This window comes from Drosophila nasuta, chromosome 2R, assembly GCF_023558535.2.
Source record: "Drosophila nasuta strain 15112-1781.00 chromosome 2R, ASM2355853v1, whole genome shotgun sequence".
NCBI lineage: Eukaryota > Metazoa > Arthropoda > Insecta > Diptera > Drosophilidae > Drosophila > Drosophila nasuta.
In genome coordinates, this window is record NC_083456.1 from 15,774,697 (window position 1) to 15,800,672 (window position 25,976).

Here is a 25,976-nt window from a genome sequence, read left to right on the forward strand (position 1 = left end):
GCTAAAAGTTCTGCACTGCATATAAATTATATAATGACGACCTCGCTAAATAAATTGTAAATGCGAACGAGTTACTGGCGAACTGCGAGTTGCGAATTGTGAATTGAGGTCTTCGGTTCGATGCCCCACAGAGAAGAAACTGTTATGAGAAAATATAGGCATGTAATGAAAGGAATCTTGCAAAATTAATTTATGTTAAATTATTGTTATAAATAGAATAAAAATTCAAATATTATCTACAAGAAATCTGTCCCTTCACATAATAATATATTATTTGCAAAGTAATAAGGCTAATATAAAATAATGTTATATTCAAACATTTAAGCCCATTTAAATTACACCTCCTAGCACTCTTCAAATTACAGGGTATACGCAAGTAATTTACCATTTAGCTGGACGTCAAAAGCTGAGCTAAATCTAGTGCAAAATATAAATTATAAATTATGAATTACAGCGAACTGTACACAATGTAAGTGGGCAATCACAGTTAACCAAGTGTAATTACTGGCCAACAGGCGAAGGCATTCCGCAGACTTTTGAGGCTTGGGTGATTTAAATGGTACACAACTACAACTACAACTACTTTTATGATGTTATGGCACTAGCATTACGTTTCTAGACTCGTACTGTTTTTGTTGAGTAGTTTTCCATGTTAGACATTTTCATGGCTTTCAGTTGCAGTCATTTTCTGTGATTCGAATCGGGCCTTTTGTTTGGCTTTTCAATTTTGATGCCAAACGAACTTTAAAGGATTTGCTGTTGCAACATGCAAACGATTCTGTAATTTTCCAGCAACCAAACAGCACAATTTCTGTTCGCTGTGGGAAAATGGTTTTTCATTTGTGTGGCTGCATTTTGATTCCCAGCGTTGAAGCAAAAATCTTTTATTGTTTTTTTTTCCTTGCCGTTGTTCGCCCCCCATGTGAATGGGGGCGTATTGCAATGCATAAATTATGCAGAAAATTCTGTTCTTTATTAAAATCGCAGCGTCGTAACCAAAACGATACGTTCATATAATCGACCAGAGACTGGAGAAATCAATACGTGTTTAAAAGCAGTGTTGCCACAGAATACATATCAAATAAAACATGTGGATAATATAGAGACTTTCTACAAGTTGCATTCAATCAATATGAATACTATGAAATACTGTTGAATTGTGAATTGATTGCCCTACTACTGACTATAACAAATTACAGCTCTATTGTGAGATACTCTCTAACCATTTTCAAAAAAAGTCAATCATTGTACTTATATTATACCAATTGCGGTATTAGACTTATAATACCAAAAAATGCTTAAATATACCAAAGGTAATTTTTGGTATATTGAGATCTATGTATTCCGATGGAGATACTGACAGGCGGTTGATCAAGAAGTTGCCTCCAACTGCCAACATACAAACACAAACAATAAGCACAAAGTTGTAATACTTTTCAACCTTATGGGTAGCTGGTAAAAAACTAGACCTACATATCTAGTGTACAAAATCATAAAATATTATAGCTCAAAATTAACGGAAGCATAGATTGTTCGGTATTGAAGTTGTCAGCAGCGTAATCAATGACAAGTTCCGGGAAAAATTGGGTATTTTCATTACTGAAAATGTTGCTGATAAGCTATATCATATCGTTGTATTATCATTAAAGTTGCAATGGCCGGGTATAAGCAGTCTGGTTTGGTTCGTTGGCGACTGAGCATTATGAATTCGCAATTGAGTTTAAGGGGCTTTAAATCTCTTGGTCTCTGTTGTTTCGGCATGTTCATTTTCATTTGTGTAGCATATCGAAATGTTAGCTCGAAATTATATTACACAGAAATAAGCAGAGTTGTTGATAAGACTAGTGATCAAAGACTAGCCACAATAAGTAACTCTTTACCCCTTTATTATGTGGAAAGCAGTCGGTGCAAGATTCCATATATTGATCCATTTGCTGCGGATGTAATGGAGATTTACAAGCCGCAAGTGTTTGAGAAGTGCAGCAATGAATCGGATCTGGTCCGACCTATATACGATGTGAACAGTGGACATTATGTGCTGCATATCAACAACAGCGTCGTGTCACACATGCTCAATTCCAGTGAAATACAATTCAAGTGCTACTATCAAGAAATTAAACACAATGATAGAGAGGTGCCACCTATGTAAGAGTCTAGTGTATATATTTAATAATCTTATTTAATTTTTTTTTAGCATTCTAATAATTTAATTGTATTTTCTTCTATAAATTACATGATAAATATCGTAAAATATTGATCTATTTAATTTTGTTTAGCATACTAATATTTAAATTTATTTTCTTCCATACATTACATGATTTCCCCTAAAGCAATCTTTTTAAATTGATGTCGCCTGTGTATTTTGAAGATGGATTTCAAGTACCGCTTTCAGTGCACGCCATGTTATTGAATTGCCACAAGTTAGGAAATGAATCGAGCATACTACAAGTCGATGGATACGCTTTGGTTCAGAATTTGCCTGCAGCAGTAGCAGAAGGTCCTGCGGGACCACCAAAGGGAAAAAAACTAAAGTTAGTAACACCAGTGCCTCCAATAGGAGCCGGACCTCAAGCACCTGATATGGACGAAGACGAATTGGCCGAACTTTTAGGATTTGCTGGAACTGACGAGACTCCGGTAAAGAGTTCAGAACGCCGAAAAGCTAGTGTTATAATGTTTGGCATTGACACAATGTCCAGTGTGAATGTTAGACGCATGATGCCTAACACATTCAAGTTTCTCAACCAGCCCGGTTGGTATGAGATGCAGGGGTACAATAAGGTGAGTTCACACTCTTTAATTGCTACAGACTTGGTTATTAAACCTATGATAGGTGGCGGATAACACCTTTCCCAATTTATTGGCAGTGCTCAGCGGTTATTCGACGACGACAGCGAAACAGAAGGTCTGCAATATTAATGTCAAAGGATGCTTAGACAAGTTTCCTTTCATTTGGAAATATTTGAAGAAAGCAGGTTATTTGACAGCTTATGCAGAAGATGCAAGCTACATAAACACATTTACACTCAGGAGACCGGGATTTGAACGAGCTCCCACAGATTATTATCATCTGCTTTTTATGCAAGCATTTGAAAGACAATTGCAAAGTTGGAAATGTGCGAATTGCACAATGGATTATTGCTATGGCAGGCGTTTGCAGAGTAGCTACGTTTATGATTACATGAAAGAGTATACCAGGCGATATGTGGCCAAGCGACCTGTTTGGGGACTCTTCTGGTCGAGCAGCTTTACACACGATGATTTCTTATTGGCATCCAAGATGGACAACTATGTTCTTCAGTACTTCAATGACTTTGAGGCAGATGGAGTGTTGGCTGAAAACATTGTGATCTTTTTCTCTGATCATGGTTCACGCTTTGGAGAATTGAGGAGTTTGAGCAGCGGCTTCTTGGAGTCACGTCTGCCCATGTTGTTCATATATTTGCCACCTTGGTTTCGAGCTCAATACCCAGAATATGCATCGGCTTTGGAGCTTAATCGTAATCGTCTGACATCGAATTACGATTTGCACAATACCCTGAAGCATATTATAGAACTCGGTGCTGCGCCAAATGCGACTTCATTGCCAAAGTCAGCGAGTTGTGCCACATGCCAGTCGCTCTTTTATCCCATCAAAGAGCAACGATCTTGTGGAGATGCCGCGATTCCCGATCACTTTTGCACCTGCGAGCCATACAAGTCCATCAAATACAAGTGGTCAGATCGTATGACAGAGCTTGTGGTTGAGCACATTAACGAATATCTATGGGCCAAAAAACTAGGCAATTTATGCGCGAATCTCACTTTAAAGTATGTAGAAAATGCAAAGGTTAAAATTAGCCTTGACATGAAATTCCCCAAAGCAGCATCCGAAATGAAGAAGGCTCAGTATCAGATTACATTTATAGTGAAGGAAAATAATGCGATATTCTTCGCAACTGTAGTTTATAATAATGTACTCGATGAAGTGGACGTAGATGTCGAGACAATAAATCGATTGAATAGCTATAGTAAAGACTCATTCTGCGTTGAAGACAGAATGGCTCAATTATTCTGCATCTGCCAAATACTGTTGACAATTTAATACAAATTACTTCTACGATAAAAGAATGATAAAGAGAAAAAAGTAACCTAACCGTATTTGAAAATAGAGTGCGAAGAAATCACACATCTGTTAACTGAATTTGTACACTTGCTGATTGATAAATCAGAAATCAGAAAATCCGACTTAAGTCGAAAAGAAGATTCGCTTCTTTTTTATCCCCAGCTCGTTAAATATTGGCACACATGTCCTACGTAATAAATATCTGTGGAATTAAGGTCCAAACCACAGCAGAATTTGTTGTTGTATCTTTTTTTTTGTGCTTGCCATCCTTATATTTTGTGCTGTCAACGCATTATGTAATTATTTATGAAATTATGAGAAATGGCGCAACGCGTTTTAGCCACGTTTTTTTTTTTTGCTGAGCCTTCTGAGAACGTGTTGTGGCACATTTAATGGTTGTCCTTACAACATTAGCGGGCACGAGTGATGATATACAAATAGTAGCGGGGCTGTTGACAAAGCGCTGACAACATACACACAGATATGAGAGGCAGGACATGGACGTGGCTGGCACGTGAGTTGCCCCAGTGCATCGTTAAAGATTTATTTTGAAATTCCAATGGGTTACCAGAGAACAACGCGCCAAGCGTCGCCGCATCGCGTAATTGTGCACTTTAAATCGTAGACTGGAGCGGAGGGCGGAGCGGGGATGGAGCTGTTGTCTTGCCGTCAGTTTTGCTTACTTTTATGGTAATAATTTCAGTCAACGGAAACGGAAATGTAAAAACGTGTTGCCAGGAAGTCATAATTCAGCTTAGACAAACGACAGATAGCCGACAGACGGGGCAAGAAGGGAGGAGGATGGAGGACGGAGCGTGGAACGTGGAACGAGGCAGACCGCAACACATGCAATGCTTTGTCAGCTGTTGTTGTGATTGCTACTGCTTGTTGCTGTTGCTGTTGCTGAAGGACTACATCGCATTAATGTGGTTTTACAACATGCCGAGGCATAAAAAATGAGAAATTGCTGCCACACATGCGGCAACTCACGCTGTGTTCTTGTCTGTCTGTGTGTTGCAAGTTAAATCACAGCTCTCGGGGTGGCAGGCAACAATATAGTCGAAATTAGCGCAAAATGAATAATAAATGTGGCCCTAATAAAATGCAAAACAAAAGCGCGCGAGCCACAGCCAACAGCAACAGTAAACACAGCTCAAAGTTCAAAGCGTTGCTCAAAAGGTCAGCCAAGTGTCCGCTGCCCAAGCAGATGGAGATTTATATTTAATTAAATGCCACTACACAGAGAGACGGCATAAAGTTTTTATAGTTGTCGATTTCCGGAGATGTAGCAAAGTTCTCTTCATACCCAAAATAAATAACAAGTAAAAATATGCTAGATAAGTGTGCTTCAATGTTCAAAAATGATGTACGCAACTTTCAAGTGTTTTATCACGTATACGTACGAGTATTCATAGACAGACCGACTTGTTTTTTATTGCACTTGAGTTCACAACACTAGCGTTGATTGCTATGAAAAATATGCAAAATATGCTCATAATGAGGGTGGGACAAAAATATGCATATGTCGTAGAATGCGAAAGTTGTCACAAATACGTTTCAAACGAAAACAAAAATTGAAATTAATAAGCATAAAGTAAATAAAGAGCTGACTTCACAACTGAATAATAAAATTGTGTTAAATTCAAAATGAATTAAGTAAATATTTGTAAATGATAGTGTAGAGTCACTTTCTCTTGCTCTATAAAACGAGCACGTTGCCAGCAAGAAATATTATGATTATAATGTTGGCTGCTTGAAAATGATCTCTGGGATTGTGATGCATGTTTAATAAATAATTAAATTACTTTGCTTAATGCTTATCGCTGACTTGGGTACGTCTGCGCTTCCCTTTGTGTGGATGCTGAGTTATGAACCATAAAGAACTTGCAACTTTTTGTTGTTGTTGTTTGTGTGGGGCACACTCTGTGGTTCATTGTATAAAGCATAGTCGAAACGACGACGCTTTATGCGCGGCTCAAGCATTAATCCCTAGCTGTGTTTTGCAGCTGCCACAAATACCGAAATCTTTCAACAAGCATGGGGCAAATCTTTTAAAGTCACAGCGTGCCACAGCCATCTCCACTGAGTCAGGAGGAGAGATGAGAAGATGCTTGGTGTTGGTTGCCACTGTTGATGATGATGATGCTAGCGCTGCGACTGCTGCTGCTGCTGCTGGCAATTATCACAACATCGTGTCGCAGTCATCGTCCTTGCTATTCCCCACTAACAATAATACCCCAGCCGAAGGAACAGTGTTCAACAAAATGCTGCAGCCAATCAGACATACAGACCGTTGCGCCCCACAACGCCCATTTTTAATGTTCGCAACTTGACAGCGGGGTCTGAGACTGTGTGTGTGTGTGTTGTGGGTCTGTTTCTTGGTCTGCGTTTTGCCTCGTGGGTCCGCCTTGGGAGGGGGGATGTATTGGTATTGGAATGTGCTGTGCAACTGCTTGAATTGTCTTGTACATATTTACACTGGGCAACAACAGTAAATTGACATAAAAACCAAATTGTCCATAAAAATGTATTTCCCTTTAGCCAGCAAAGATCTCCCCTAACATGTTTTCCTTCCTTCTGTTCATTTTTTTCTCTGTTCTGTGCCTTGCCGCTTATCGATAAAGTTCAACGGCTGAGACTGCAAACAGTTAGCGTGTGGCAAAAGGAGGAGAAAAGCAGCAGCAGTAGCAGCAGCTAGCCATTGGCAGCACTTCGCTGCCAGAATTAGTTTCCTGCGCCAAGCCAAGCCCCCAATGGACTAACCCAACTCCGCTTCCGTCAACAATTTAATCAGTTCATCGCCATTGCCGCAAATCCTTAGCTAAAGGCTTTCTGTAACATTTTATTTGATTCGTTTTTTTTGTCGCTTGTCGCTTGTTTATTTGTGCAGACCCTTTGGGCTTTATGTTTCGTAGATATTCGCACAAAATAACTTGGTTTTAGTTGACTTTTTATTGATTGCCAGCTACAGGAAATTAAAAGGCAAACCTTCTAGTCAAGCCGAGTAAGCATATTATACAAAGTAGTTTTCTCCCTAAAGTCTAATGCTAATGCTTAGACAATAATTGAGGCAATTGTTGTAAATCTATTTACTAATAGGCAAACACATTTTCTGTGCGCCACTTTAGGGGCCAAAACTCCAGCCGCAATATTGATTTATACTGCTATGCAATTATTACTAATAATTATACAAGTAAAATAGAGTGAGAGAGTGTCTCTATTTATCTTCATTAGCTTGTTCATAAGAGATAACTACAGCACAGCGATAATTGAAACGTATCGAATGGAAAAACAGATGCCACATCAGCTGCCACTTGTTTTCGCTTGAAACATATTTTTTTTTTGTGGTTTTTAATGCTCTTCTATGTGTGTGTGTGTGTCCCTTATCAACCACCCTCGCATCGACAACGAGAAGAGATGCAAAGACTTGGGGACACGTTCACAGAGACAGACACCGACACCGACACCAACACCGACACATACGCACATTGACTTTGAATGAGTTTTTAATAACATTGTCAGCGTCAGCTCGTGCGATGACCACAACCGCGACCTCCAGGGATCTGGGATATGGGAGTTGACTCTCCGCCGCTCACACACACTCACACACACGTTAGAGGCCGACCAGAGGGACCAACAAGAACAAAACAATATCATAGTGTGCGCGTGTGTGTGAGTTGGCTATTTTTGTTTGTTTATGCCACGCCAGGCGCACATGTAAGCACGGACCTGGCCAATGTTTGCTTAACGCCTCGCGTTGTGCTTTCCCAGTCCACCATCCGCTTTTGTCCAACTTATTGAAAATGTCGCGTATGCGTCCAACCGGGCTTATAGTAGCCTGTTGTGATTTTATTGTCGCTGCGACAGCAGTAAAAGCAAAACAGGCGCAAAAACTCAAACAAGCTGAGCCAACTTTCTGTTACACAAAATCGCGTTGATAATAGGCGTGATATGATATCACTGTATATACTCTGTTGTGACAGCTGCAACCTGCGACAACAATTTATGAGTACTTTCAGTGGCTGTGCCAAATTAGTAGTTTCATACATGAGACGAATTCAAAAGCCAGCTTGTGGCCCTTGGGCTCGAGCTCAACACTTTGGCTTATTCATGTTTGCATGTGAATTCATCATTCAGTGGCATGCAGGATGTGCTCAGACTGACTGCAGATAAAGGCTACGTGTGTGTATGTAAAAACACAAAAAAAAAACAAAAGCAAGCAAAGAAAGTGAAAAAAGGAATAAAGTAAGGCAAACAAAAGAAAGGCTGCCAAAAACAAATAATCCGTTTGCTGCTTCAGCATGTGCTACTGGTGTTGATGTTGATATTTGTGCTCGTCGTGTTGCTGTTTGTGTTTTTCTTTCTTTCTTTCCTTCACGCACACATAGACTGTTGCAGGCTCCTCTTATCTGCTCTCGCTGACTGGCTGACTGACTGACTGGCTGCTGCATTCGCTTTTTGTCTGTTTACTTGCTGTTGCCATCAACCAGCCGCAACATGTTGAGCTGCAAAGTAATATGTTATAACAAAAGGCCAAGCACGGACGCAGCACTGATTGTGGCAGACACAGAGGCCGAGACTAAGAAGAAGAGGGAGGCGGAGGCGGAGACGTTGAGAGTGCGTCAGTTGTTGCTGCTAGTCAAGCAGCAAGAGGCTTAAAAACTCATTGACACGTTCAACGTTGCAACACTTTTCGTTTCTCTAAGCCATTTCTTTGGCACGTTGTCTAACAGTCTCTTCTCTCTCTGTCCCTCTTTTTCTTATCTCTGTCCCTCTCTGTCTTTCGGTTGCCTACTTGCGTTTGCTTTTCTTGGCTCTCTGTTTTTTACGCTCGGACTAATGTCAATACACGTAGCTGTTGGCTTTTTGCACTCTACCATGTTACATGTCGTGTCGTATACGTAATATTTTTATATCTACCATGAACATGTAGCAAAATCTTGTATTCAATTCAGACGCAACAGTGCGTATGAGTAATTTTGAATGCGCGTTTAATTGCATTCGCAATTGCAATTTGCTAGTCCAACCAAATCACAATTCTAATTTGCATACAAGCACAATAACAACAAATATCAAATAATATTAATAATTCAATTAACACTTCCACATCAACTAATGGACTCATGTGACTCACTCATTCACTCTGCATATGCATCGCATGTATATATGGATGTATATATGTGTGGATGTAAAGTCTGAGCAAAGTTCAAACAATTGCATTGTCCAATTTTATGGTATTCAAATCCTCTTACGAATGCGAGAGTATATATTTTATACATTTTCCATTTTATGGCAACAAAAGCCCAAGGGCTATGCAGGGCAGATTGCTAGACTGACAAACTTGCAGACACCTGTGTGTTGTGTGTGCGAGTCGCTGCAAAGCTCTTGACAAAAGAAAATAGTTGAAATATTTTATAGAATAAAAGTCTTACAGCTTTGCTTTTGTCAGCTCAAAAAAGCAATCACATGAAAGCATTTTCTCTACGTTTTTCATTTTTGCTATTTTGGTGTAAATAGATGGCATTTTATGAATAATTATTAAATGTATAGATGATGTCTGTTGTCTCGGCGGGTCAGTTCTTTAATGCGTATAAATTATGAAAAACCCATAATCAATTTGTCCGTCTTGTTGTATACTAATCTATATGAAAATTCGAAAATTGCTTGTGACACGCAACCAAAGCAATAAAATGTCAGCCTTTGGAGGTCATTTCCAGGCAGGTGCAGCACCCAGGTTCCATGTTCTGGTTAACATCAAAAAAGCAAAAAACAAAAAACTTTGCCAAACATCACAACTTTAAGGAGCAGGATAAGCAGAAATTAATGCCCCGTTCGATTTGTTACATTAATCTCGGCGCCTCATTCAATTTCAGGCTCGAGTTACCTTTGCTGATTTTAGCTGGTAGCGGCTACAATTGCCATTGCTGTTGCAATTAAGTTACGGCCAATCATTCATTAGGCCAAAGTCGAAGCACTCATTAAAGTTTTGTAATCGCAACACAACTTTCTAATGCCACAAAAGCCAAGCAAATGTCGCTTTTAATTATGTGCCTTGCCAGGGATTGAGCAGCACTGTGGAAGGCAGTCTATACGTCAGTCAGTCAGTTAGTCCCGCCAGTCCTTCCCTCTGTCCGTCCATCAGGTAGCCATTTAGCACCTCGACGCACGTCAGATTGTGTATGTGGCACGAACCGCGGCCCAGCCCCAAGCTGGCCACACCCAATGTCAATGCAAAGACTGAATGGCGCGCTGGGGCGCGCTCAAGGCTACAGCCAAATGGTTTTCACTAACCAGCCAAGCGACTGACTGACTGACTGACTGACTGACTGGCCGACTCACTGATTGAGTGACTGGCTGACTGATCGACAGTAGCTAGCTGTGGTTGAGTTGGCGCTAGCGTATTTTTAAAACGACCTTCGTGTAAATCAAATGCAAAGTTTTCCTGCAGCCAGCGATACGCGTTTGCGTCTCATTAAAGGTCAAAGCCGATTTTGCGGCACCTTCTGTCTCGAGTATTATGCTGCCCCATTTGGTTGTGGATTGCTTGCTCTTGTTCTAGTTGCTGTTGCTGTTCTTTTTTGCTTTTTTTTGGTTTTGTTTTGTTTTTATTGTTGTTGTTGTTGTTGCGCTATTGTGCGCTCAATAAACATAATTAGCATTTTGGCACTCGACGTGGCCGGGCAACTAATGAATGAATGTGCTGAAACGTGCTCCACACGTATTTCATATGCAAAGTGAGCTGCTACAGTTTATTAAAAATGCAAAAAGAGCTTAACTATTTGGTTGTAAAGCTGACAGCCAGGTTAGTCGAAAGTCTGCAGGGCAAATAAATAAACAGACGCACCGACGCCGCACAACACCGCACCGCATCGCATCGCACAGCACACACAACAGCAACACTTCAGCAACATGCATACAAGTGTCACTTGTGTGTAGCACACACTCCACACTCTCAACTTGCCAACACTTGCAAATTGCCAAGTGAACAAGCACATGGCATCAACACATGGCGTATACGTATTATGTCCTTTCTATGGCGCACACTACGGCAGTTACTGTTCCTGCTCCAGCTGATGTTCTTGCTGCTCTGGCTGCTCTTGCTGCTCCTGCTGTTGTTGCTGTCGTTTGCCAGGCACAGTCTCTGTGCGTCTGTGGCCGCACCGCAGTGTGTAATTAAATATTTTACAGGCAATCTACATTCTTGAGATAAACTCAACTTTATATGTGGCTGCCAACAACAGCAAAAGCAGCAGCAGCAGCCACAAACGGCAAGGACAATGGGGAAAAGATGCGAAAATTGTATGCCCAAACGAACACAACGAAATCATAATGCAACACAACGAAATTTGCATACGCTAAGACTGTATAATTACCTAAGAGCTGCGTTAATTCGTTATAATTTCAAGACGATGAAATCAGAAATTGCTCAGTAATTTATTCTATGCTAAAAGTGTTGCCTACTTTCAGGCAAGCACATTAATTAAACTAAATATTAGGTGGTTTATTTGCCGCGCTTAAAAGTAGGCAACAAAAAAGAATAAAATTAGTGATATAAAATGTGTCGCAAACTTTGTGAACCAGTCATGAGATAGCTGGGTAGAGTATAAAAAAGGACAACACTATAAAATGTCAGATTAATTTTTGCAGCTCACACTCAAACAAACATACACACACAACCACATACGCGCACACACTGATACAGGGCAATGTCTAAACCTGCTGTTGCCATTGCGCTTAGGCTGCAATATTTTGAGGGCCCATTTGCCCCCCACAACTTCCACGCACACACACACACACGCATATATGTGTGTATAGACATGAACACTCAAGGGAGGCTTGTTGCTCATATTTTTGAATTTGCTCGTCTTTTGTGGAATTTGGATTAGTGCCATTTGACTTTTTAGAGATACAAATGTAGCATGAAAAGATAATCGGCTTGCTGGGTAGCCAAAAACATGGACATTCTGTGGCCTGGTCAGTGCCAGCTAACCAGCCAGGCAGCTAGCTTGCTTGCCTGCTTGCCTGACTGCCTGTTTGCCTGACTGCCTGCTTGCCTGCGTTTGAGTTGCCACATTCTAACGGATTTCGAATGCTGTTTTGAGGCTTTTGCGGCTACTCCATTGGGGTTCGGTCTGTGTCGCTGCCCGTTGCCTATGCTAGGATTGGTGTCCGTGCTGGTGTTGGTGTTAGTGGCAAAGGCTGCTCAAATTGGATTCTGTTGTTGTCTTCCACTTGGTAGCGGTGCGAGGCCGTGCCACATGCGTGTTGGTGTTGCTCCTGTGTGTATGTGTGTGTGTGTTTGGCATGTGTGTAATACCAGCTTGTTAAACACATGCACGCGTGTTTGTAATTGCGCTTTGAGTTTGTAATTTGGTGAATTGAAACTGTCAGCAGTAAAACTTTGTGCAGCTTTCATAATGCGAACATTTGATGGCAATATCAACTATAATGTGCCAAGTTATTTAAATCTTCTCTTTGCTACAGCTCCGTCTACAGCTGTGTCCACCCTTTTGCACGTTTTCCGCATTGCGCTCACGGCAGCAATTGGAATTTTTTATATTGCACTTTAATTAACAATTAGGAAGAAATTCTATTTGCCAAGCGTTTTATTTGCATTTTATTAGAATTTTAATAGTCATTCGTTTTCGCTTTCGCTGTCGCTGTCGCTTTACCCTAAGCTTTTAGCGTTCTTTTTTTTATTTTTCAAATTTAATTAAAACTGCATTTGCATTGAAATTGGCCGCGCCTTTATGTATCCAACTAATTAATAAGTTATGCCGTCGGCTCAGGCAAACCTCAGTCTTCAAAGGGACAGCACACGTCTCTGCCATGGCAACCGGAACCAGAAGAGACTGGCGCTCAACCCGCATCAGAATTAGAGCTTGGTCTTTCGCGAGAAGGATTGACCAAAAGGTTTTTTTTTGGCTATTAAGTGGGTCGAGGAAAAGCGGCCAACAACCATCAAGCCAACATACATTCTGGCCACTTGTGTTGGCCTAATTGGCTGCCCAAGTGAAGGATGTACACAGAGTCGAGAGTTGCAACGTTGGCATTGCCTTAATTTTGTGCAGCTGAAAACGCTTTGCAAAAGAAATGATTTCATTTAAACTGCCATTTGAATGCACTGCATAATGCCAGTTAAATCTATTTAGACGATTTACCCATCTTCAAAGTGTTTTCATTATGGCATACACCAACAACAACAGCAACAACAGAAAGTGCTGACATTGATGTTGGCTTACCTATTCTACCTCAGGCGAAAGGATAACGTCTTTTCAGCTGACGCGCGACTGAGTCAATGTCAAAGGGAACGTGTTGCTCACTCATTCAAATACACACGTGCACACTCACCACACACTCACACAGACACACACATACAGAGTCGCGAGTGCTGTGCATTAAAACTACAAAAATAAAAACGGAAACGGATATGTAGAAGCGTGTTTCAGCTGAAAGCCATAATTTTGCATTAGCAACCAGCAGCAGCAGCAGCAAACACAATCTGCGAACAGCATACTAGCTTTTATGTTAGCCACATTTCACTGAAAATGTACGCGAACGTGATACAAATTTACATGCAACACAGGCAGCTACAAAAAAAAAAAAATGAATAAATGAGCTCACGTGGAAGCCGATTTATATACACTTTGCCTTGGGCACTGACAAATTGTCATTGAAGAAGAGCCGACGAAAAGAAGATACTTAAACGAAGACCATATCACACTGCCTTTACATTCAAGATTCTGCTGAGTAATCGGATCATAGAGATTCAAACATAATCAATCAAAAAATAGCAACCATGACTAATATAAGTATTTTGTTACATTTTGTTAAATTTATGAGGGTTTCAATGTAAGGTAATAAATAATCCATTTACAGATTAGTAAACATTGTACACAATTATTGAGTTTGAATTTCTTTTCGTTATAATTATTTAACAATCAAGTAAAGAAATGTAAGCACGACTTTTGAGTTTGAATTGCTTTTCATTATAATTATTTAACAATCTTTTAATGAGAGCATTTCAAGTTCGTCTCAAATGGTATTAATTAATATTTTTTTTTTTTACATTGTGCTCTTGTCAAGCAAGTCTAAAATTTCGCTGTTATACGATTTGATTAAATTGTACACATAACGCATGAGTTGTCAGCGAACGTAACTGATGACTGACGACAACTGAATGACACAGAGTTGGAAAGAGCGTGGTTGGTGGATGCGAGAAGTGTGAAATCTGAGTTTGGTGCGCATAATTGGAAAAATCTTGTCCAGCTTCAGTTTCTGTTTTTAATTTTTTGTTCACATCCATTCGCATCGAGCTTCGCAGCCTTGGCGCTGGCGCTATATAATTAGTTTTGCACTAACTGGGGCGTAAAAAAACACACGCAGACACCGCGCCCTGATCGAAGCATTGCCTGGACGAAAATCATTAAAAATATTTGCCTGCACGCGCTGAGCCTCGTCATCCAATCAACCACCCTACCAGAAAGCCAGAGAGAAGCATGAAGAAAACACAGAGCACGAAAAAAAAACAAAAAACTGCCACAACCGAAGAGAAAAACCCAATTTGGGGCACAAAAATTGTTGCTTACTTGGCAAAGATGTTTATCACACAGCGCCCGGTTGGGCCGCCATTGAAAGCAGGACAGGCACGGATCGAGTAAAACGGGAAGGGGAAGAGGCAGCAGAGGGCGCGGCTAGTGGCTGCTGTGGCAACTGTGGACGTCGTTGCGGTTGCCAGTGTAAATATTTTGGCATTTTTGCGCTCGCGTTTGGGCTTTCTTTTGGATTAGTTTCGTTTATTTCATCATTTGCGCCTCGCACTAAACGCATTCAGTTTCAGGCCATCTCTCTGGCTTTGCTCTCTTTCTCTCTGTGTGTGTCTGTCTGTGTCTCGTGTTGGCCATTTTTTTTTTGCGGTCTGCTGTTGGGGCATACGAATTTAATCAGGCCGCTGGGGACTGTAAAGCCCCGCCTCTTGCACGATGCCGACAAAAGCATAGATGTACTCGTAGTACCTTCATTGCGACCCCGACCCCTACCAGAAAACAACTACCCCTAACATACGAAAAATTTCCTTAAGCGAAATGCTAAAAATGTTGCCCAAGATGATGACTATGACGATGTCGATGACTAGCCTTGCCCCGCACGTTGCAGCAACGCCTCGATTGCCCTCGACTGGTAGTTGGCCTCATCGTCGCGTCGCTCGCTGTTGGATTTCCTTTTGCGCTTGTCGTGTCGAGCTGTTTCTCTTAATACCCTGCAGTTATGTAGCGCATAAGTAGGGTAGCGATAGACTTTACCCAAAGCAGCTGAAGAACTTGGAGATGCAATTAATGATTTTTCTTTGTTCAACAGTTAAGTTTTGTTTACATGACATCTCGATTTTTCGTTTATATTTCTTAAAATTGTAGCTGCAATTTTGAATTGAATAATATTAAAAAGATGATGAGGCTATTCAACTTTGTTAAGCGCAATGCAAGGGTATTTTTGTGTTAAGCCATCTCAGCTAAAAACATTCATACTGTTTCTCGTTTCTCGCTTCTCGTTTTTTTTTTTTTATTTTTATTACACGTTATACAAGTGTGTGAAGTAGTAATTTAAGTGTGGGGCGTTGACACGCCCACCAGCGGCATTTGGTGTGCATTAAATGCTGCCATCAGTTGGCCCCGGAGGCGTATACGTACTCCATTGATTTTTGGCATGCCTTTAAAGCACATAAGCATTTCTTTCCATCGAAATCATTTCGGTTTCATTTGATTTCATGGAATTTCTGCAACATTGAGTGACATGCGCCTCAATGGCTATGACTATGGATCCTCCATACACATACATACATATATAGCATATAGCATAGTAGTCTCTTCTCTGCAATTGAGCCAGTCAAAAGCATGCGAAGCGCACAGCACGACATGCTTCTTGCCACAATGAAGCAATGGAAACGGAGAGTCTGCTGTGGGGAGGAAGGGAGATAGGATGGCACATTGCTTATTGCTTTTCAGTTTTTCAGATGGCCACAGGTGAAGCTCACAGCGGTCAAGCACTTTGATAACTTTTCCAGATAGTTGGTCTGCGGCAATTGGCCAGCATATTGAACAACTTGGCCCACAATCATGTTAAATTCAACACACTTTAAAGAAGTGAAAAAAGAAATGCTGGGCAGCATTTTGGGGAATTTAAAATGCGGAATGCATTTCAATGCATGCGTTTAATAAAATATTTCATTTACATAAATTCCACAACAAATAAAAACAAAATATTTTGTGAAATAATTTGAATAGTGATATGTATGTGTAACTCATTATGTATAAAAATATTTGCTTTTTCATCAATATTTTGAAGCCATTGGAATTTTAATACAAATATAAAAATACGTATGCGTAATATGCATAAATGATACAATATATGTACATATTTGTACATAGTTAGACATTTTTTCAGACATCTTTAACGTTCTATTTAAGAAAAAATTCTGAAGTGAAAAATATATTTCATAGCTCCAATCTCGCTGAAAATTTAATTAGAATACAGATAGGCGCTTATGTAACAACTCAAAATATGTATTAATGTTCAAAACTTCAATATTGGCTTTTAAAGCAGAAATAGCATAAACTAATTATCCAAGGATAACAACTTTTTTTGCCATCTTTAACATAGTATTCGAGAGAAAGTTTTTAAGTGGAAAATCTATATGTATTTATATAAAAAGCATAATATGCAAAAATTTATAACATTTACTATGTCTATTAAGAATTCTGAAACATTTAGAACAACTTTCCTCATCACATCACCATTGAATATATACACATAGTTAAGAACTTTTTTTCGCCATCTTTAAAATACTAGTTGAGAGAAAGTGTTTAAGGGGAAAAATCTATTTCAGAGCACCGTTTGCTTGCCACATATTTTATTTATAAGCCCTTAGTTCGAATTTCAATTTTAGATGCGGCAATTTACTCGCTTCATGCATCCTGGTTGAGTTCCAGTTACGGCTTTAATCCTAGAGCGAACGGCATCGCAGCATGACCGGAGGAGGCTGCTGCGTCTACTTCCTTTTGCTGTGCTCGTTTGCACTTATTTTTAGCATATTTTTCTAGGCAGATGTACCTCAACTGGCACCTGTCTAGCTGAGCGTCTGTGTGGCAGCCAGTGTTTGGCTTGTGCCCTCAAATCGATAACACACTTCACGTATCGTAACATATCCTGTTTGATTGATCTAATTTAATGCCAAGATTGATGGCGCAATCACAGTGCTCGGTATTGTCTCTATCTGAATGTGTGTGTCTGTGTGTGTGTGTGTGTGTATGGCAAATAATATTAATAAATGTTGATTGCAAACTTACATGTACAACGTAGCCAGCTGCAGCAACAGTTGCCCTCGACGCAGGCGCCACGGCCATTAACAACAAATCGCCAATCGACAAAATAAACAACAATTGCCACAGACTGTTTGTGAAACGTTCAATTGCACTTGAAAAATTTAAAAGTTTCCCAAAAACGCAACTAGCACACTTTTGCCACAAAAGAAGTTTGATTTTCAAATCTCTGATTTCCGTTATGTGGAACACACAACGCGAGACACACTGAGAAATTTGCTGTCCACTGCCGAGCAACGCGACTGAGCAGCCCAACGGACGAACTTGGACTGTGCCTTAGTCAGTCGACAACGTTGCCTATTAACCAGCCAGGCTCCAACTGTCGGAGCAACTGTTGGTCGTCCTCGAATATCGTATACGATAAAGCGTTCAACGCTCGACGCTCGACACTCGCAGCTCGTCACTCGGCCATGGCCACGAATCGCAGTTATGGTTGCGTCGCATCTTCGTGTTACTGTTGCGGCATGTTCTTCGTGCCACCAGCCAACAGCCACCATTGAGCTCAGCAACAGCTTTGCAACAATCGGCAGCGGCGACGATGGCGTCGCGTCGCGTCAGTGTCGGCAGCTGTTAAACTATGTTTTTTTTTTTATTTTTCGTTTCGTCGTTGATTTTTTAGTTTTTCATGTGCTTGCATTTCAATGACAAATTGTTGCATCTGCAAGGAGCTACTACCTGCCACAAAGTGTACCTGTGTGTCGGTGTGTGTGAGTGTGTTGGGGTAGGTGTGCACGTCAGGGCCGTTTATGTGCAAGCTTGAATCAATATTCCGTTTACAGTTGCAATTTCATTTTGTTCTGCTCCGTTCTGTTCTGTTCTGTTGTGTTGTGTGTGTTTGTTCTCTCAAAATTGTTTTGAGTGATTTTGCCTGTTTGTTTTCATTTTTCATAGCATACTTTTTTGGGCCTTAGCGCCACTTAGCATAGCATGTGCTCAGCATAAAGTTTGATCCATGATCTGGTATGTCGAACATTTATGGCTTGAGTGCTTTTTGCTCTAACTACGTACAGCATATGAACTTTGCTTTCTTTTTTTTGCCAGTGCGTTCGTTCATATATAAATTCATATTTGAATTTTTTTGGTATCTTTCGCAATTTTGTTTACCTTTTGCAAAGTGCAGGAACAAATTTATACGAGCACATCAGTCTAGTTGGACTTTCATATCATGCGCTGGTATTTGATAAGAACATTTTTTTGTCGAATTAAAAATGTAAGCCAAAATTTGTCGAAAGACTAAGTTAAACATACTCGCTGTAACACTAAATGCTCTGCGGATATTTATCACACTAATAAAACTAAGCTCTTTTAAGCTCTAGTTCGGTTGATCGGGGATCAAGTTGTTTCGCACAAATTACGCACGCCCATTGTAAATCGAAGTTCGCACACACTTACAGACAAAAACACAACAATAAACAATATATTTCATGAAAATGGCAAACAAAGCATTTAAATTTATTACACAACAACAAGAAAAATAAAGGCAATAGCAATAGCATAAGCAGACAACAACGACAACAACAACAGCAAGAATTGAGCAACTGATAGCAGAAAGTTTAATGGGAAATGTAAATGTAACGCCATTGTATGACATACGACAATAAAATGAAATGAAACAATAGAATAAAACGAAGCCGATGCTGATGACGATGGCGCTCGATCTGAGTCTGAGTCTGAGGTTGAGGCTGATGTTGCCTATGCCTGATGCTGTTGCTGCCGTTGCTGTTGCTGTGGGGCCAGGACCAGGCCAAGTCAGATTCCTGCACAGGTTGTTGGCTCCTGCAGTGCCATTGGCTTTGCCATACTTTCTTTTCTTTTCTTTTTTTTATTTGCTGTTATTTTTCTGCGGCCGTGGCCATATTTTACAGTAACAGCCACAGACACAGCGACAACGAAAAACATGAGCAACGTGCGAGATACATAAATGCGAAGCTGAAAATGAAAGAGTCTAACAATGTGGCACAACTGCTGTTTGCATAGCATCCCTTCCCCGTGCTCTTCCCCCTTCTCTGCCTCATCTCTAGCCATCACCCTTGCCATTGGTCTGGGCAGCATTTCTATTTCAGTTACCGTTGCTGTTACTAGTACAGCGTAACGTTGAAGCCATCGCTGCGTTATGCAGTCAGAGAGTCAGATATTTCATTACGTCTCGCTCGATATGTCATGCTACAGCTTCAACTACCGTTGTATGTGTGTATTTTGCTGTGCCAGTATCTGTGTGTGTGCCATAATTCAATTTCAGCCCCAACATTGCCCTCTTGCCTGTTTGCATTGACTCATCTGCATGTGTTTGTGTATGTGTGTGTGTACATAAGGCATTGATATGTGCCCTATAGGGCTTTATGGATCCTATGCGTGTGACTGAAAAGTTTAACGACGCATAAACAAACATGGCCAAAGCATAGCACACAGCACAGCCCAGCATAGCACATCACTAAAGCCATTGTCATTTTTACCGCCTGTTATCATTTCAGCTGAATGACACCAAAATATAAATATCTCAGATTAAACTGTATTCACTTTGCTTTACGAGTTCTCGCATCGACTGTGAAAACTACCACATTGTTAAATTTTAAATATGTAACTGAACTAAATTGTTTTAGTGTGTTAGTTATAATCTGCATACTTTATAAAAAATTTAAGTTCTAAATAACTAAATGACAAAATGATTTGCTTGCAAATAATGATTTATTAAATTATTCTATTAATTCTGGTTCTTGTGTAATAATATAGTACATTTTGCTTCCCTACCCATATTTATTTTATTTTATTCGACTCATTATAAGAAGCTACTTATTAAGCTACAATATTTTCTCACACTTGCTGTGCATCATAATTGTCTGTTAAGCGCTTTATTACATTTAATGAAAGCATAAATAGCTTTGCCAGATAAGCATCTTAACTGACTGCTTGCTCTAACATCAGCTTCACACACACATCTTTCTCTCTCTCACTCCTTCTCGCTCTTTCTCCTGTGACGTCTGTTGCCGCTAAACGCACTCGAAATTGCTCTATAAATCGATTAGCGTTGTGTATAGCACCCAATTCCCACTTCCCAATTGCCATATGGGGTTCGCCGTGTGTAATTTCCAAAGCAATTAACCTGCGCGTCGCTAGCACATATTGCCCCAAGTTGCAGCAACATCCTTCATGCACATGCCGAAGCGAATGCCAACATCGTCGCCTGTTGCTTGCCGGCTTCTATCCACTCTGTGTGTGTGTGTGTTTGTGTGTGTGAGTGTGTTTGGCAACGAATTGAATGGCCACTAAACGTAGTAAACTAATTTGGCAACTCAATCAACAGATTCGCTTCTTACCAATTCTCTATGCCATGTCTTGGCCATTATTTGTCGCACTTGTTGTTAATTGGATTTTGTTGTTTTGGCACTTGTCGCTGACGGTTGTCCTTGCTCTTGTTCTCTTGCTGTTGTTGCTGTTGCTGTTGCTAGCAGCCAGCATGATTATTTAAATGTCCAAATTGCTTGTTCGTTGGCTGACTCCTGATGTTGCGTATACGCGCCGTGTCGTCTGCCTCGGCGACGGCCTTGTTAATGCTAATGAGGCGATTGTATGGCCTGAAAGGGCAAGCTTTTGTTTCAGATTTCAATTGAATTTCAGTTAAATAGTCGTTAGGCTCGTTATATATCGCGCTCTCCATACTCCATAAATAACTTTGTTAAGTCACTTAAATGGCAATCAATGTCGGCCCACGGGCACATAAGAACGAGTACCCACTGTACATATGTATGTCTGAGTGTGAGTGTGAGTACTTGCCTCATCTGCCCTATGCGTTCGCAATTTTGTGCATTTAAGCGGCAAATAATGGTAGAGTTTCCGTCGGTGTTTGTTCTGCCTTGTTCCCTGTGTGCTACGAGCACAAATTGAATTAAAATCGATGCACACACAAAGACACACACTGCCAATTGATTTTTATATTTTTATTTTATTCCTTTTAATTGACTTTGCTGCCGCATGTGCTGGATTAAGTGGATCGTTTTTAATTTGAAATACAAAAACAAAAACGCAAAAAAAATACTAGGAAACTCAAGCTGTCAGTTACACGTTAGCGAACAGTGGAGTACATTGAGTTACATTTACGAACTGCAGTACGAGAGTTATGTAAACATTTGTGTTTGCCCACTGTGCGATGGCAAGCTACAATTGAAATTGAATGCCAATTTCATTGGCATGCAACTAGTTGGCCTGTCAATGCAGCACCGAGATATAATATTTCAGCTTGCTTCAAGCTCAAACTGCAACCAGCAAAGCGGCACAAGGAAACGTTCCATGCTTTTGGCAAATATGTATTTATCCCTTCCCAGTGTCACTTTCGCTTTTCTTTTTTTTTATGCTACAGTGTTACAGCGCCTGTGGCACGTGCTGGCTATGGTGGTCCTAGGCAATAGCAAAAGAAGCGCACAAAATGTGGACATGCATCATGCGCATCAACAGCAGCAGCATCAGCAGCAGCGAGTTGTCGCTGTCGCCGTTGTCATGATGAAAATATAATTAAAGTTTATGACAGTTATCTTTTGCCAACAATGAATGACACTTTGTGATTCGCCGTCTCGCTTCCACTCTCTCTCTCTCTCTGTCTCTCTCTCAATCTCTTTCTCTGTGTCTCTTCCAGCTGCTCTGGCTATTGCTTTGTGGGTGATTAATGGCAAGCACATGGGGCCACAAGAATTTCAACAGCTGCCACCAGAATAAATGGTCAGGCAGATTGAGCTGCACAGATCGATTTGGCATGCTGCTCTCTCCTTACGATTAGTCAAAGCTATAGCGAATCGTATATATATAATTTGGCCACAAATGACTGTTAATTAATCCCCTTGAATTAGTCAACTAAACTGATAGATAAATCAATTCGTGTTACCGCAAACATTATTTATCAATTTGCATAGAGTTTCGAGTCTGGCTGCACAAAGCCAAAATCATTTCCGTATAATTAGTGGAAATTGTGGCAAGTCGCCTGGAATGTGTTAGATGAATAAATTAAAATCGAAAATGCAACTGCAGGCAAGTTTGCAAGAATTACAATTTTCGGCAATGATTTTCAGTTGCCATTTTCAATTCACACACACAAACACAGAGACTCTATGGCAAAGTTGAAGCTGGAGTTATATTTGCCCAGCTCGAGTTGAGAGCGAGTTCATTAAACAATCTCTTGCAAATTGGACTAGTCAGAGGAGTAATTAGAGCTGGCAGGTGAGCCACAGCTACGCACGGTGTGTTGAGGCTGCAAAGCTGTCGCTGCTGCTGCTGCTGTTGCACTTGCCACTTGCCACATGCCACATTTCCCATTAATTGCGTACCGTTACGGCGCTTTGATAAATGCAATGGACGGATTACAGCGCCAGCAGAACCAACACAGGTGTCTGGTGGCTTCACTGTTGCATCTGTTGCAACCCAGGTTGCAATGGCAGCCACTGAGCCGAGCTGGCTTATAAGTATGTGCAATGCGTGTGTCCTTGCCAACATGTCTTTGCCCGTCCGACACCAACTCAAGCTGCAAAGTTTACCGGGGCCACAGTTAATCTTGCCGCCAGCTGGCAAGTGGCGTTGAGTGCACAAAATAACACTTTCCCACAGCCATGACAACGAATTATCCTAAGATATAGATCTTCCACACACATAAGCATAAGGGGATTCGATTTCCCCTAGAGTATTTCACAAAAGAACGCCAACAAAATAAATTAAATAAAAGAGTTTTAGAAAGTGTTTCTATATTACGAATATGAGAAATTTATAAAACCAATTTCTAAAAGTCGAGAGAAAAAGTATGCAACTCACACACTCCACACTCTACTCATATTTTGTTTGTTTTTTATACGCCTGGGCAAATAGGATTAACACTGAAAATTATATTAAATGTGGCAACGTGAGCAGCTTTAAGTGCAACACTTTTGGCCAAGTTGCATAAAATAATTTCATTAAAGCCAGCAGGCAAATTAACTCGAACACACTGACACACACTGCGTATACTCAATGCGCGTGGCTTCAGTCTCTCTGTGTGAGTGTGTGTGTGTGTGTGTGTGGCTGTGTGTTGTCACAACGCTTTGACTTGCTTTGCCATAGGCCTTGACAAGAAAATCCTTTTACACCATATTGAGTTTCGCTGTTGTTGTTGTTGCTGTTGCTACTGCTGCTGTTATTATTGTGGTTGCTGTCTGTGGTTTTTGTTGTTGTCTTGTTCATGGCGCACACTCATTACAGTTGCAAATCATTTGCGGCCGCAATTAGGTTTAAAGATTTATGAGGCCAGCAGCAAAAAAACAAGTGTTGACCAAAATAATAAAGTTTGCAAACAGTAAACTTTCTATTCCCAGGTCAATACATTTTCGAAATATGATTATGCTATTATGCATAAAAAGGTTTACCTGATTTTGACTAAAAGAAAAATGAAAAAAAATAAAACAGATTAAGCTCATTTAAATCAAAATATGTATATATAAATGAACATAATTTGTAATTAAGCCCAAAGACCTACATTCAATTAATTGCAAAAACTTTAGAAAAAATTGTAATATTGAAATAGCATTTTAAAAGTGAATAATAAACAGTTGATATGTGTCCAGTAGTTAAGCGGATTACTGAAAGTTGTTGTCACTGATATTTAAACATGCAAACAATCGAATCAGACTCAACTCAAGCGGTAGCAGAATCAAAGTAAAATGGATCTCGCAAAAAAAAGAAAAAGAAGAGAAAGAAGAGAAAGAGAAAAACAAGCTTCATGTTTTTTGTTGTTGAACTGGGAAACCCAAGCAAATTCCCAGAGGTCAAACTACTTTTGCTGAAACTGTCATCCGCAACTGACAAACTGAGTGAAATGTTTACGACAAGCGCAAAAAAGTTGTTGATGCTGTTGGCGCTGCAACAAACATTGGCTAAAATACACATACACACTTCCATATTGTAATTCCTATTTAAATGGTCGAAATGTGGGCGTGTCCATTGACCATATGGGAAAGTGGGTGTTGAAGTGGGTGTGTGTGTGCTCGCACAAAACCAAAATCAGAAGAGCTCTTCAATCTGCTTTTGTACGCTGTCAGCGGATGCATAAAGTTTTGTTTGGCACACGGGGCGTATGCGTAACAAGCACTTTTAGCCCGAGCAATTTAAGGACACTTGATGATCCATTTGGCTGCCAGCCCGTGGGCACACACATACATACATATAAACACTAATACACACGCACACACACACACAAAAGACTGCTACTCGCAGCATTGTCATTTTGCCAATTCAATTAACACAACAAGTTAAAAACTCGACAAGCGAGAATGTCCAAAAACCAGGGACCACGCTTTACAGACGACGCTGGAGTGGGCAGATGTTTAATGGCACATTAAATTTTATGTGGCGCCAAACGAGAGCTGTGCCACGATTAACTCCACTTGCTATACAAATGCTAATTTCGTCGGATATGCATTTTAAGTGGATTAAATCTAATTAAAACTACAACTACAACTATGCCTTAAATTGCATTTAAATTGGCGAAAATTCAATGTGACAAAGGTAATTTCAAAAGTCCCGCGGCCAAGGTGACTTCGTTGAGTATATATTTGCCAGAGTTTTGAGAGTATGAATGTATTTGTATGGATGTGTGTATGTATTTGTTTGTGGTTTTAATACTGTTATTAACTTTGCGCAGCTTACGGGTTTTATTGAACATCAAAGCGTTGCGGCTGACAAAAGTAAATGTAAACGCATGCAAAATAATCCAAAGCGACAAAATATTACAGAATTTCACGGATTCGACTTTTAAATGCTCTGATAATGCCGCCTAATCAGCTTGAAAATTATTTTCAATGGAAAACTTTGTTAAATTGGGCAAACATTCAAATATTTCGATTCGATATTCTATTCAATAAATATCAGAAACATATTTGCATTTTGCTTCCGACAAAGTCGCAGCTTAACTAAATTATGATTGCTAAAATATCTCGATCAATAACAAATCACACATTGTTCTTATGAAAAATGATATACTCTTGGCAAGGGTGTAGAGCAATCTGTTTCCTTACTCAGTGGCGCTTTCGATTAGAGGGAAAAAAGGGAAAGCACATGCCCGTACAAGTACTTATATGCCATATAATGAGTTTCGTTTGAATGCTCAAAGCTTTGCGCTGTCCAAGCCAAAGCCGCAGCGTGCAAACAAAGCGACAACCGTTGACACTTTGCCCGAGCGAGTGTAGGGCGGTGTCTATGTCGTGTGTCGTATGTCGTATGTGGATGAATCTTTCTGTGTGTGTGCGTGTGTGTATTCACGGGCCTCTATGTTGCTAGGTGGTTGCCAGTGTCACTGTGGGAGAAATGTACGCTTTCCTTAGGTAAAATAATAAGCGTGTATTAGAATGATTCTGTTCATTGAGTACTCAACTTGCTAATAGAATGTAAAGCTTGAAATTTATATTTGACTGTTGTAGCAATATTAATTAGAAATAAATCACAAAATGGGCACATTTATCCCATTGTGCTCTGCTGTTACTTCTGCTGTT

At 40.2% G+C, this 25,976-nt stretch overlaps 2 protein-coding genes across 3 annotated transcripts in view; one reads left to right on the forward strand and one right to left on the reverse strand.

Moving 5' to 3' along the window:
• LOC132786575 (probable muscarinic acetylcholine receptor gar-1) overlaps positions 1-25,976 on the reverse strand; it is a 100,417-nt gene that overhangs the window by 16,327 nt on the left and 58,114 nt on the right. Inside the window, exon 1 of one of the 2 annotated variants that reach the window (XM_060793133.1) lies at positions 17,446-18,295. The exons of the other annotated variant lie outside the window; for it this stretch is intronic. The gene's annotated coding sequence lies outside the window, so the exon portion shown is untranslated. Of the gene's footprint in view, positions 1-17,445; positions 18,296-25,976 lie in introns of those variants that run through there. 2 annotated transcript variants of the gene reach the window in all.
• On the forward strand, positions 1,946-4,084 carry LOC132785103 (uncharacterized). The gene is made up of 3 exons (XM_060791097.1): positions 1,946-2,145; positions 2,331-2,781; positions 2,834-4,084. Exons 1-3 carry the CDS (start codon positions 1,946-1,948, stop codon positions 4,082-4,084), a joined length of 1,902 nt encoding a protein of 633 aa, XP_060647080.1.

What these genes read in the sequence shown, in the direction of transcription:
- LOC132785103 (XM_060791097.1), top strand. Translation starts at nt 1,946, where the DNA reads ATGGAGATTTACAAGCCGCAAGTGTTTGAGAAGTGCAGCAATGAATCG. An exon ending in GATAGAGAGGTGCCACCTAT is followed by an intron (nt 2,146 to 2,330) that starts GTAAGAGTCTAG and finishes TTTCCCCTAAAG; the next exon opens with CAATCTTTTTAAATTGATGT. An exon ending in AGATGCAGGGGTACAATAAG is followed by an intron (nt 2,782 to 2,833) that starts GTGAGTTCACAC and finishes AACCTATGATAG; the next exon opens with GTGGCGGATAACACCTTTCC.